Below are 14,767 nucleotides of genomic sequence, written 5' to 3' on the forward strand. Positions count from 1 at the left end.
CTTAAAAGGATTTAAGATTTAACTGAAAGCATGCTTGTGATTGTAATGGTAATTTACAAAGATAAACAGAAGGCTCATTAACTTTTGTTTTGGCTTTTATTCACCTAGGAACTTGTGTTTTGGGAGACTAAGTTGTTCCAAATACCTTCTTGGCACTACCGATAATGGCTTTCTGTGTTGCTGGAACCTGCTCAGTTGTGCATGTAAGATCGATTTTGTTAAATCAGTGAATGTTACCTGCCAGGGCAGTACTGATAATAGTGTAGCTAAGGCCTAACACTACCACATTGTAAAGCCTGCAGCAATCTTGACTGAAATGTTAACACTTACATTTTGACTATTGAGGGAATTTTTTGAGCTGGAATGTGATTAGGCTTGGAAAGTTTAATTTTTATTGGTAAATGTCAGTAAACATTGATTTCATCGTACATGCAAACCGACAAAGTTCTCATCAATAATAATAGAAATTTAGATAGGCAAAATAAGAAAAATGCTGCTTGAGAACTTCGTAGTTTGTTTTAAAGATAGTTACTTTGTATATTTTGCAATGTGATATTGACAACAGTTTTAAAGCTAACTTTTTGAATCTTGATGTCTGCCATCACCAGATAATTGTCTTACTCTCCCATAATTTCCCACAACAGTGAACATTTAAATCAATAATTTTAAAAAGCTTAAAACCTGCAATTTTGTGCAAGTTCACAAGCTGAGGCTGAGTACAACGTAGGAGAATGAGGTTAACAGCTTTCTACTGGTTAGAGAAATATCCTGTCAATATGCAAGGGTTACTTTCCATCTCCTTTTTAGAGCCTACAAACTAAATCAGGTTGTACTGAGTAGTAGTTTGGAGAAGAGTAATGAACGGATTTGGGATAGCAGGATTCCAAACAATATTGTATGCTTCCTTCTATTCAGTACAAGTATGACTAGTTTATGCAAATCAGAGTTTAATATTTTTTAAAAAAAACATTCAGGTCCAGAGTGTGTGCACAGCAAACTCCAACTGACTAGATAATCAAACCCTTTTTCTCTTATTCTGGTACAGCAGGACTCATATTTATATCTGTTTTGACTCATCTGTGAATATTAAAGTTTGAGTCTTCCAGGCAGAGGTATAGCTATAGGTGTCTTTTCCACATTTGGCCTCTTATTTAGTAAAACATCTGGCTTCCTTTCATGTCTCATGGTTTATTTTTTAGTGGAATGGAGTGCCCAGCTCAACGTCATGGTGCTGCAACCTGACTCCCTTTCAGAAAACATTGCTGCAGTCTCACGGCTCTTGGAAGGCTCAGACTGTAAGTACAAAGGTTTCCTTCGCTAGCAGAAGATGGTGAAAGCTGCAACACTGAAAACACAACTTCTAGAAGATTGTATTTTTATTGTTGAAGACCTTTTTTTTTTTTTTTAAATTCACAAAATAGACTGTAGTTCCTTAAATTTTGTCTGTATAAGAAACTGGGCCATGTCTTGACACCAGCAGTTAAGTAGGGCTCCGCTGCCACCCAGCCTTCCCAGAACACAGTTGGCTGCTGCTTTGGCAATGAAAATATGGGTCAGTCAGTCTTTCTGCATGGGGTGTTCTTAGTAGGGATGTAAAATGTTAACCAGATAACTGGTAAGCATTAGTCTTACTGGTTAACCCGCCTTAACTGTTAATCTCTGCTGGCCCTTTAATTGGTTAACTGTTTAAATGAAATATTTTTTAAATTATTTTAACAGTTCATTTTTTAAACTGTATTTACATCCCTAGTTCTTAGTCCTTTCCACACTACCTAAATTTAGGGGGGGTGGAGCATTTGTTTCACTGTGTATAATGTCTCATGTAGATCTTTTGCTTTGCAGAGGGGTTTAGTTTCTGTTTTTGCTCTCTGGCTGGGAATACCATGAAGGTAGCATGTACATTCTTGGGCATGGGAGTGCCTCCTATCATTCAGTAACATCTTATCCATCCAATTAAGGATAACTGCACACTGAAGTTAAGGGGAGTCCTATCCAGCCATCTTTGGCTTTGACATGTGGGGCCTTGTCTAGCCCAAGAAGGGTGGGAAGAAAGTGCTTTTGTTTATTAAAAATAACAAATATTTGTTTTGCCAGTGTTTGTATTTAAGCCAAATGAGCCAAGGCCATTCTGTATCCAGAGAAATGTCTGTAGAGAGAGAGTCCAGTGGGCTGTCTTCATTCCAAGAGATGTGCCTGAATCAATTGGCTCAGAAAAACACCAGTGGTTAAGCAGATCTCAGCTTTACTTCCTGACTGAAACACAGGTAAGAAGTGACAGGCAGGGAAGGGGAAATAAGAGAACTGTCACTTTAAAACGTTCACGCTAACTGCTGATCAAGCAATAAAAATCCAGGCCTCTGGTAGTTAGTGTAATGGGCTTCCTCTGATGATGATGATGTTGCTTTTAACCCGCATAAGGTATAACGTGATCATTAGTTTTCAGTTTCCAAAACAGCTTCTTAATTGATTACTGTTGATTCCACTTCAGTTGTTCTTAGTTTTTACTGTCTCAACCAGATGAAAGAGCAACACTACATAATCTGGGGATCTATAAAGATAATTGCCATTATTGCCTAACACTTATCAGACTACCTTATGAGCTATTTATTGCTCTTTATGCAAATATTTTTAAAAATTAAATTATTAAATCCAAAACTTACTAGCTTCCCCCAGAGCTTTTTTTCCTCCCCCCCCTTTCTTTCTTTTCCCCCCCCCCCCCCCCCCCCCCCCATCTACATTAACTTTAATTTACCTCTTGGTCTCTGATTTTTCCCCTTCGTTGCTTTGTTGTGGGTTCTGTATGAAATATACAGTGGGGACTGTGTCTCCTTTTATTTCACTCAAATAACTTTTTAGACCGTGAAACTATTTTGTAAATAATACATTGACGTGTATAGAACACCTTATTCCATTCCATAATCTGACTGCATCATTCTGCATGTTCTAGGATCTACTGACATTTAGCACAAAGTCCACAGAAGAAAGGCTTACACCATCAAGCAAACAGGTACTTTTATAGTTGTTCTGATAGTCGAACTGTGCAAAGGAGTTCAATATTCGTTCAGTTGGACACTTATTTGTCAGATCTAAATTCTCTTCTATCATAAGTGTTCAGATAACCTTGACATGCTAGAGGTGCTAATCTAAAGGTGCAGTCATGTTTAATTTGATTTTTGCTTATTTTTCAGCAGTATTGCTCCTTTTATAGAGACTTATTAAAAGCTGAAGTAACAAATCGCTGTCCTTTCTCCTGGCAAAAAAGTGTTACATCTGTACTAAAAGCACATATCTTAAAAGCGGTATCTTGGTATTTTAAAGTGCTATTACTTCTCAATTGACATTTCACTGCAGCTGTTTAAAATCTTTAGTTTTCTGTGTTAACTATTTTCTTGTATACTTAATAATGGAGTTGCTGGATTCTGTAACTTCTGAAAATGCTTTTTCATGTAGAGCTGGGAAAATGCAAAAAATTGACTTTGTGTAGAAGTCAATTCATATTTTATAAATTATACATACAGTAGACCCTCAAAAGAATGAACACCAGAATTATGAACTAACTGGTCAATCTCACACCTCATTTGCATACTTCTGGTTCCAACCAGGCAGCAGCCGAGACAAAAGAACAAAACAAAAAAAACCCCAAAACAAAAACAGTACAGTACTGTGTTAAACATAAACAACTAAAAAAATAAAGGAACGTTTTAAAAAAAATTTGACAAGGTAAGGAAACTGTTTTTGTGCTTGTTTCATTTAAATTATGATGGTTAAAAACAGCATTTTTCTTCTTCAAAGCTGTATTTTAATGTATCAATGTTCAGTTGTAAATTTTTGAAAGAATAACCATAACGTTTTGTTCAGTTACAAACAGCCTCCATTCCCGCGGTGTTCGTAACTGTGAGGTTCTACTGTAGTCATATTGTTAATGGCCCTTATGGCCCTTTGTTTGCGTTTCATAGAAAGTGGAAATTTGATTTATCTTCATGATGACTAGTGTTAATAAGTGAATTTCAAAATTATATGAGCAAGTATTGAGTGAATTTAAAATTCATATACCGAAAGCATTCATACTAGGGGCAGATCTATACAGAAGCGCTACATTGGCGCAGCTGAATCGGAGAGCATCTCCCGCTGACATAGCGCTGGTGTGGACAATGCTTAGTTCACTGTAACTTTCTAACTGAGCGACGTAAGTTAGATTGACTTAAGCGGCAATGTAGACTTGCCCTAGGAGTACTTCCATACTCACTGAATCAGAACAAAAACAGTACCACTTGATTAATTTGATCAATCCCAATTAAGCAATGCAGGTCAAAGTTCAAATAGCTAGTATTCATAGTCACAATCTAAAACAAATCAGTAAGACTTAAAATAGACTTCTTAAAACTATATTCATCTGTTGTTTGAGGAAAATAGTAACTATTCATCGTTTATTCCTTACTCAGCTGTACTCTATAGTTCAGTGGTAGTGATACTAGTCTGAGAAGTGACTGTGTAAAACCACTGCCCTGGGGTATCTGACTCCAGATCCAGGCTGCTCAGTTGACAGTGTTGAGGAGGTAATTCTAATTTCTAGGCTTGTGTATACACCTGGAATCTGAAAGTCAAGATGGGTTCTTTCTAGTTCATGTATCAACGTGTGTATTAAAGGATACATTGTTCGAAGTTAATTGATGCATGAACCAGTATAGAATCTAACTGGCTTTGCCTTGGAGCTGTACCTCTGCTCCCATGTAGGGGTAGGGAAGATGTGATTTAGATTTTGGGGGTTTCCACTGGATTTGTATGGCCCTTCTTCCTCAACTGCCTCTCTCAAGTTCCTTGTTAACATGGCTTTTACAGGAGCTATGCAAATGGCTCCACTCAGTCCATGCCCCCAGACTTACTCCTCCTTTGAGGATGGGGTCCAAATTGCAGAGGAAATGTTGGTGAGTTATAATGTTAGCTGCATAGCTAACCCCCTTTCTCCCTGGGATCCTCAATTCATGAGCTTGGGTTAAAGGAGAAGGAAGTCACAAAAGTGACACTTCTGAGCCATTAGCAATTATCTCTAAAAAGTCATGGAAGATGGGAGCCATTCCAGAAGACTGGAAAAGGGCAAATATAGTATCCATCTATAAAAAGGGAAATAAGGACAACCTGGGGAATTACAGACTAGTCAGCCTAACTTCTGTACCCGGAAAGACAATGGAGCAAATAATTAAGCAATCAATTTGCAAACTACCTAGAAGATAATAAGGTAATAAATAAGTCAGCATGGATTTGTCAAGAACAAATTGTGTCAAACCAACCTGATAGCTTTCTTGGACACGGTAACAAGCCTTGTGGATAGCGGGGAAGCGGTAGATGTGGTATATCTTGACTTTAGTAAGGCTTTTGATACGGTCTCACATGACCTTCTCATAAACAAACTAGGGAAATACAACCTAGATGGAGCTACTATAAGATGAGTGCATAACTGGTTGGAAAATCGTTCCCAGAGAGTAATCATCAGTGGTTCACAGTCATGCTGGAAGGGCATAACGAGTTGGGTCCCGCAGGGATCGGTTCTGGATCCGGTTCTGTTCAATATCTTCATCAATGATTTAGATAATGGCATAGAGAGTACACTGATAAAGTTTGCGGATGATACCCAGCTGGGAGGAGTTGCAAGTGCTTTGGAGGATAGGATTAAAATTCAAAATGATCTTGACAAACTGGAGAAATGGTCTGAAGTAAATCGGATGTAATTTAATAAGGACAAATGCAAAGTACTCCAATTAGGAAGGAACAATCAGTTGCACACATAGAAAATGGGAAATGACTGCCTAGGAAGGAGTACTGCAGAAAGGGATCTGGGGGTCATAGTGGATCACAAGCTAAACATGAGTCAACAGTGTAACGCTGTTGCAAAAAAAGCAAACATCATTCTGGGATGTATTAGCAGGAGTATTGTAAGCAAGACCCGAAAAGTAATTCTTCCGCTCTTCTCCGTGCTGATTAGGCCTCAACAGGAGTATTGTGCCCAGTTCTGGGCGCCACATTTCAGGAAAGATGTGGACAAATTTGAGAAAGTCCAGAGAAGAGCAACAAAAATGATTAAAGGTCTAGAAAACATGACATCTGAGGGAAGATTAAACAAACCCAATTTTTTCCAGTCTGGAAAAGAGAAGACTGAGAGGGGACATAACAGTTTTCAAGTACATAATAGGTTGCTACAAGGAGGAGGGAGAAAAATTGTTGTTCGTAACCTCTGAGGATAGGACAAGAGCAATGGGCTTAAATTGCAGCGAGGGCGGTTTAGGTTGGATGTTAGGAAATTTTACCTAACTGTCATTGGTTAAGCACTGGAATAAATTGCTTAGGGAGGTTGTGGAATCTTCATCCCTGGGGATTTTTAAGAGCAGGTTGGACAGACCCCTGTCAGGGATGGTCTAGATCAGTGCTTCTCAAAGCCGGTCTGCCGCTTGTTCAGGGAAAGCCCCTGGTGGTCCGGGCCGGATTGTTTACCTGCCGCGTCCGCAGGTTCGGCCGATTGCAGCTCCCACTGGCCGCGGTTCGCCGCTCCAGGCCAATGGGGGCTGTGGGAAGGGTGGCCAGCATATCCCTCGGCCCTTGCCGCTTCCTGCAGCCCCTGTTGGCCTGGAGCGGCGAACCACGGCCAGTGGGAGCCGCGATCGGCAGAACCTGCGGACGCGGCAGGTAAACAAACCGGCCCGGACCGCCAGGGGCTTTCCCTGAACAAGCGGCGGTCCGACTTTGAGAAGCACTGGTCTAGAGAATATTTAGTCCTGCCTTGAGTGCAGGAGACTGGACTAGATGACCTCTCGAGGTCTCTTCCAGTTCTGTGATTCTGTCTGCTGGGCCCAAGAGCCACTGGATGCCCGTCCCCTCTTCATGCAGATAGAGTGAATTGAAGTAAATCACTGGTTTTAATCATTATTTAAATCAGCAAGCATCAAACCTTGATTTAAATCATTGATTTTAATTATGGTTTGCATTTGTACTTTTTAGTTATTTTCCAAAAGAAAAGTTGATTTCTCATGGGTTGGTAACCATTAAAGCATGTTGAATTGAAACTAAGTGTAGGTAAAAATAGCAAAAACTGTATGACCCTTTCATAAGCTGACCCTATATTTCAGGGGTTGGAAAACTTTGTCTCCCGGCCCGTCAGGGTAAGCCGCTGGCAGGTCGGGATGTTTTGTTTACTTGGAGTGTCTGCAGGCACGGAGCCCCTCAGGTCCCTGTGGCCGTGGTTCGCATTTCCCAGCCAATGGGAGCTGCGGGAAGTGGCTGTGAACAGCGAACCGCGGCCACAGGGAGCTGAGGGGCTCCATGCCTGCAGACGCTCCAGGTAAACAAAACGACAATGTATTAGATATTCTATTCAATGATTCCATAGAGCAGGGGTCAGCATCCTTTCAGAAGTGGCGTGCCAAGTCTTCATTTATTCGCAGTAATTTAAGGTTTCACGTGCCAGTAATACATTTTGACTTTTACAGGGGCCAGCTGATGGAATCCCAGACTGGCGGCGGCTGAGCGGCTCAGCCCACTGCCGGTTCTGCCCATCCAGCTGAGCGGGACGGCGGTTGGGACCCCGGCTGGCAGTGGGCTGAGCCGCTCAGCTCGCTGCTGGTCTGGGGTTCCGGCCCTTGCCAGCCGGGGTCTCGGCCACCAGCCCCACTCAACCGGCTGCCAGCCTGGGGTTCCATCCATCCAGGCCGGCAGCGGGCTGAGCTGGGCTGGCGGCAGGGACACCAGGCTGGCAGCAGCATACCACAGTAAATCAGCTCACTTTGACATGCGTGCCATAGATTGCCGACCCCTGCCATAGAGTTTTAAATCATCAAATTTTGGTGTAGACCTGTTTATAAGCCAACCCCCGCTCTTTGATGTGTCACTTTTTTTACCAAAAATATTCGACTTACGAACGAGTTTATACGGTACCTTAAAATGTGCTGGATACTAAACTTTTTTCTTATAATAAAATTGAGCAAAATATTTTTCATATTTAAAACTTGATTTATTAAATAAAGGTAATATCTGTAGTTAGTGAATTGAACTGATTTTTTGGTCATTGTGTCCTTCAAGATTTTAGAACTAATAGATCTCATCCTCTCACACCTAGATTTTATTCCTAGATTGGAAGAGGAAAACAAAGTATTCCTGCCATTTCAACTCCCAGTTAGTTTCTTAACTTTGAATGAGCAAGTAATTGAACTGAACTAGGGGAATAAACTGAAATAAAGAAAATATTCTTCCTGTACCTGCAGAAGAGGCTACTGTTGTCAAAAACTGGTTTAGCACTACAACAAATTCTGGTTCCAGGTGCATAACCAGTGACTTCCACCAGTCCAGTGGTTTGACTTCCTTTAATATTTGGCAGCAAACATGTACTGCTTAATATTTTTGTATTTAATTTAAATGACCTTAATAGATTATAATCTAAATTTGGACCTTATCAGTTTTTATCCACCCTGCATGCAGAGGCAGAGGGGATAATATGCCCTTGAGTAATTGAAGTAATCTGATCTTATTCAGAATGTGCACTGAAACCAGATCTTTTGAGTAGAAAGGTGCTTTTTTGTTGTTGTTACAAAGTCACTTTTCTGATTATAACTGAATTAAAGTTTAATGTGGAGTATTAAATGTAAAATTTAAAGCAAAATATTCACAATATCCAAGTGAATTAGACTGTATCTGAACTTTCTTGCATATTTCTATCTGACTGTAATTAGACTATATCTGAACTGTGCCTTGGTAAATTCTAAACACTTATTGCTGAACATTAGCATTTTGTTAGCTGTTGGCATTAGTAGGAGAGGGGGAATTCAGATTCTTGGCACTGAAAAATTGTCCTTTCCTTCTTCTTCTTCTCAGAAAGGAAGGCCTCTTTCCCCTTTTAAACTACCTATTCTGTTTTTTACTTTGCTCTTTTTAGCTGGCAGTAGAGGAGAGTCTCCCTATGACCCCCTTTTATTTGCTATTGGGAAAGCACAGGCATCAGCAACGATCCAAAGAGAATGCAGATCTTGGCACAGCAGTTGTCCAGAGTCACTTAGCCCAAGATTCACCTGCAATCAAAGAGGTGAGAGAGAGAGTGTGTGTGTGAGATAAACATGCATATATAAAAGCATGAAAAATGGAACTTTAATAAAACCACTGTTTTCTTGTCTCATCAGCTCCTACACACTCCTGCACATGTGTTGCCATCTGCTTCTTTCCTGTGTTCCATTTTTATCAATTCAATGCTGATATCCAAGGAGAATAAAAGGTAAAAACAGTCAAGGCTGGTGGCTTAAATAAGTTTCATATGTCAGTTAGGAAGATCTAGCTGATATTTTCCAAGTGTTGTGGCAGTTTTCCTATTTTTTTTTTTTTAATAAGAATGATTATAATTAAGGTGCCATTTCTACAACCATTTAAATATCTTCTAAAGCTGCTTTTTAAATGCATAACCTTTCCCCCTAAGCTGTAAGATCTTGTTAGATTGTTATTAGAATCAATCTGTGCCAATTTATTGATTTGGGGCAGGAGGGTAAACTTTCTGGCCTCCATGTAAACATAAGAAAAATTGCCTTTTAAGTTTAGAAATTTCTCATTTCCTATTAAACTGTTTTCAACCTTCATTCAAGGACCAAATCTTTTTTTAAATGATATTTTTACATAAATGTCTGTTAGACATTCACAGACCTTTCCATTTATTTGTATTAGTAATTGCACTTTGAATCCATGTTCATTTCTACATACTCCTCATTTTAGAAGTCTCAAGAAGTGAATACTCTATCTGTAAAGGAGATCATGAAGGCAAAATTTAAATAGTTAAAACTGGGGGAGAGGCGCCCCCACAGGAGTTCCTAGTTTTTTTTTTTTATTTAGGACTTAATTTATTGATAGCATGCATAGCAAGCTTACAGGATTAACTGGTTTAGCAGCAATATGCAACACTTTGGTATGTCTGAGGTGTCTTCATTTATGAAGCTTACTCTTTTGTGAGATGAATGTATGTTCTAAAAAAAAAAAAAAAAAAATGGGTTGGTGGCCTATGATAGTAATTTTGTAGTAGATTTATTAGCATGCTAAGTACACTGAAGCCAATAAAATACTTAGCATGCTCAGATTAACCTTTAGACCGCCTATTCTTGAAAACCTTTCATACATAAGTGTGTACCAAACAATGAATTAGATCTCCAGAGAAACGTGGTTTTTTTTGTTTTTGTTTTTTATTATTATTATTATTATTATTCATATTGTGGTAGTGCCCACCAGCTCAAACAGCTCAAACCAGGATTGGGTACCCTATGCATTAGGCATTTCACAAACACTTGCAAAGACATACACCAGACACTAGAAACCTTTGCTGGTACAGGGAAGGGGTGTTTTCTATCTTGTTTTTGCAACATTTCTGTACCAGCAAACGCCGTCATGTAGATGCAGTTATCTCAGTATAAAAGTGCTTTTGCCAGTAGAACTTGCTTCGCTCACTAAACCAGCTTAAGCTATATGGGCAACAGCACTTTTTAGCTGGTATAAGCTGTATCTACACTAGGAGGGTTTGTCAGTAGTCCTGGTTAGAATTTCTGCACATACAGTCTAACAGCTTATCCTATAAATACTTACACATGTGTAACATTACTCATCTGAAATCCTATTGTAATTACTGGTTCTATCCAAATAAGTAAAGTTACACATGAGCATAAGAATTTGTAGGATTGGGCTCTAAAAAGACAGTGACATTCAAATATGTAAAAACTGTATAAATACTATATGTGTGTGTGTGTGTGTGTGTGTGTGTGTGTGTGTGTGTGTATATATATATATATAAATTATACATACACTTCACGCATATGCAAGTTATATACCATTGACAGGCAGATATGGATACTGACATCAAGATGCAGGCAGATATATCTAAGAGATATAGATCTAGATAGATAGATAGATGTCTATATATATATATAGGGTGCGTGGTACAGATTTCTTAATTCAGTGATGAGTGTAGGACGCCCATGTTACTCGCAAGCAGAGAGTTATACAGATCATCTCAGACAAGTTCCAATTAAACTTTCAGACAACATGCAGCTGCATGTATTCTGTAGGTAACTATTTTAAACATTTTTATTGGGACTCTTTTTTTGAAACCCATTCTACCTTAATATCATTTGGTCGTCTGCACAAGATTGAGGGAGTGTGAGCAGGAGAGAGGACACTATAAGCAATAACTTTTTAAAGTTTCTTTGAAAAGTTAACTGTAAAGCTTTTTCTATACTTATAAATGTCGACACTTTAAGGTCTGATATCTCTGCATTCTCCAGGTCTTAAAGATGATATTGTGGCCTGTAGGGAGGGTGGAAAACTCACTCTTCCAATGGTATAAAACACCCATTTCTAGTTCTGTAAAATCATGAGATTATACCTATTATTGATGCAGGACTGAATATAGTCTATACAGTACCTTATTCAAATATAATATGGAGAAAAAAATTATCAGATATGTTTCATTTCAAATAAAACAGCAGGTATTTGGAAGTGTTCAAGGGTTTGGATTGTTGTAATAAATCCAGGAGAAATGGATTAGTGGGTAGAGAGTGGATGAGATGGGCAAAGGTGTGTGATGCATGCAGTTGAACATATAGCTGTTCAGTTTAAGGGGTTGTTCTAGTGCCCATTTAAGGCAATGGGAATTTTTCCATCGACTTCAAAGGACATTGGATCAGACCCAAATATTAGGCCTTATTATAGATATTTGTAGTGTGTTTGTGTGTATATATGTGCTACATATGCTGAGAGTAATCTGTTTAAATTGTAAATTCTTTGGGGCATATCTTTTCCTTGTAAGTAAAGTACCTAGTGCTCTTGCAGTGCTACATAAATAAGTCATATAACGTATATAAATTCACCTGCACAGACAATTTAACTCAGTATCATGGTTTAGTATCGAAACTATATTCTCATTCCTTACTGTGGTAGAATATGCTGATAGTCTCTCTTTTCCTCTGTCCCCCTACTTTAAAGTGCCGGAGAAGTGGTTGATGAAGTTGAAATGGACAGTGAAAAAGCAGAGGATGAATCAGATGAGGATTTAGAGCTTACTGAGATGGAGCAAGATATAAATCCTACAGAGTTTTTGGGTGAAATTACCCAAACTAAACTGTCTAAATCTCAGGAAAAACAACTGCGAAAGATAAGAAGAATGGACTACAGTTGGGTAGCTGCTCTCTAGATACATCAAGACATGTTGCATTTTATATTTTCTTATGAACTTAAATATTATGTTAATGGATTAAATACTGTGTTCTACCAAAAAGCTCTCTTTCAATCCTTTGTCATAAGTTTTTCTTATTGGATTCTAATATTTGATGTAAAAGGTATTATTTCAAAGCAAGTATTTTGCAGTTTTAATATATTTTAGTTAAGAAAGGAAGACTGGTTTTGGGACTAAAGCACAGGATCTGGGTTTTGTCCCCACTCTGTCTCAAACACACTGTTACCTCAAACAACTGTTAACCTCTGTTGTTTATTCTCCAACCTGTAAAATGTAGATGATGGGCTTGATTCAATTCTGTATTATATTGGCTGGTGCCCTCAAATATCTAAGGCACAAGAAAGTCTCTGAAAGTCCCAGAACCACTGCTCTGTCAGGGATGGCCTACAGAGGGCCCAAAAGTGGGCAGTATTGATCACAAAGGGACAGGCAGCTTTTCCAACCAGGATTTCTATAGACTCTGAACCTTACTTCATAGCAGCTGCTGCTATTTATCTTGTAGCTCCTGGAAACCCCAATTAAGGATCAAGGTCCTATTGTGATAGGCTATGTACAAGCAAGTAACATAGAAGACAGTCCCAGCTGCAGAGAACATACAATCTGGGTGGTGGACAGGATGTGGCAGATGGACAAAACACAACAAGGTGGGAGAAGGAGGTAACTAACAGTTTAGCAGACAAGCAGACATCTCAGCCAGCCACTCCACAGGCAGTGCAAACCCTGACTGTCCTAATCCCCCAGAAATAGCAGCTTACCTGCCCCATCACCACCACTTCCCTTTGTCAGCATGGGTGAATGCAGCCTAATACCTCACAGGTTTGAAATACCTCACTGACATTTGTTGAGCACTGAGAGATCTTTGGATATAAGGTGCTTCAGATGTTGAAAGTATTTGTGCATCAATACTGTCTAATGTAACATTTCAAAAATTCCAGTTGCCTGAACTTCACCACTTAAAAAGAAACACAGCATCGGTTCTGGAAGGGCAATGAACCCTTTAATGGGCTTTTGGTACATAAATGAAGCAAAGAATAATAGTCAAAGAATAATTTTTAAAATCTTTTTAACCACTTACATAATGGGCATTTTGTTGCTCAGCTCCCAACTACCACTGTTTTATCACCAGTGTTAAAATCAGTGTTAGCTTCCTCATCCCCCGTCCCCCGCTAATATAAACATGCCCTTAATTATTTCAATGTAGAGTGTAGAAAGGTTTTTTGAAAAGCTTCCTTTCTTGAGCTCTAAACAAAGGTATCCAGAACCATTTGGCTGAGTATATCACTTCCATTTCACTAAAACACAGCTGTTCTTGTTTTACAGTCAATTTATAGTATTGACTTTTGAATTTTATTAGCAATTTATCCATCACTCAGATCTGTTAATTAGACTTGAACAGTTCAAAGCAGGAACCACAAATGCTCAAAGATTATCTAGAGTGTGGTGCTTAAGTAGCTTTATCAGCGTAAATCTAGTAATGACGTGACTTTGTATTCTGAAATCATCAGTGGAAAAAAATTGCTCAGCACTTTTTGCTGATCTGCCCAATGTATAAAAATGTCAAGGAGAAATTTTCTACGTGGAGCTCTAATGGAATTCCAGAAGGTTCCAGAAGTATCCAGAGCATCACGCAAGGTGACAGTGACCAAGGCAGCATTCAACCCTCTTCCACACAGATGGTCAGACTGAACCAGCGTGTTGGAGACTTCCTCTTTTCTGCCATCTGTGTATAAGAAAATAAAGGAAGAGAATACACAATACTGAAGTATGACTTTTTTAGAGTATCATTTATTCTGCTCTATTGTTACAAATAGTGTGGATGTTCTTGCGTATTGAAGTTTTGCACACATCATAATAGAAAATATATGTACTGTAATGCTACAGAAGGAATACAGATAAACAGTAACAGGAAACTTCATTATTACTGTGTTTGAGAAACTGATAGATTGCCCAAGAGTTGAAGGAAAGAACAATTGTTGGGAAATGTAATACAGTCTGTCTGCTTTAACTGCCCATCAAGCTTATTTACTGTGGGGTATTTTTTCAATAAATAGTTTGATACCAGCAGAATCGCAATGTCATCATTGTTTAACAGTTCTGTAACTAAAACAGCATATGATGGCTGTGACGGGTTGGATCACACAACCCCCTTGGGAGCTGCCACCTAATGTACCAGGACTACCTCTGCTCCTGTTTTTCCTGCCAGCTTAGGTGGTAGCTAGGGGATTCTTTATGATGGCTCCTCTCTCTCCCTTTGTTCTGTTCCCACCCCTTTATATATCTTTTGCATAAGGCGGGAACCCTTTGTCCCTCTGGGTTTCCACCCCCCTCACTGGAAAAGCACCAGGTTAAAGATGGATTCCAGTTCAGGTGACATGATCACATGTCACTGCAAGACTTCATTACCCACTTGCCAGCACACACACATACAGGAAGACTCACAGGTAAAACACAGCCATCTGCAGACAATGGTCCTGGTTAATGGGAGTCAAGATTCCAAACCACCATTAATGGCCCACACTTTGCATA

General features: G+C 39.2%; 1 protein-coding gene across 1 annotated transcript in view; it reads left to right on the top strand.

The window, feature by feature from the left end:
* Positions 1–14,284, top strand: part of WDR75 (WD repeat domain 75) — a 36,729-nt gene extending 22,445 nt beyond the window's left edge. Inside the window, exons 15-21 of the mRNA XM_026647633.1 lie at positions 109–203; positions 1,200–1,295; positions 2,095–2,264; positions 2,948–3,007; positions 8,918–9,064; positions 9,159–9,250; positions 11,992–14,284. Of these exons, the coding sequence (XP_026503418.1) occupies positions 109–203; positions 1,200–1,295; positions 2,095–2,264; positions 2,948–3,007; positions 8,918–9,064; positions 9,159–9,250; positions 11,992–12,199 (868 nt within the window). The 3' untranslated portion in view covers positions 12,200–14,284. The remainder of the gene's footprint in view (positions 1–108; positions 204–1,199; positions 1,296–2,094; positions 2,265–2,947; positions 3,008–8,917; positions 9,065–9,158; positions 9,251–11,991) is intronic.
* The last annotated feature ends 483 nt before the right edge of the window (positions 14,285–14,767 follow it).

The sequence above is a fragment of the Terrapene carolina genome, unplaced genomic scaffold (genome assembly GCF_002925995.2).
Source record: "Terrapene carolina triunguis isolate 2854851 unplaced genomic scaffold, T_m_triunguis-2.0 Scaffold62, whole genome shotgun sequence".
Classification (NCBI taxonomy): domain Eukaryota; kingdom Metazoa; phylum Chordata; order Testudines; family Emydidae; genus Terrapene; species Terrapene triunguis.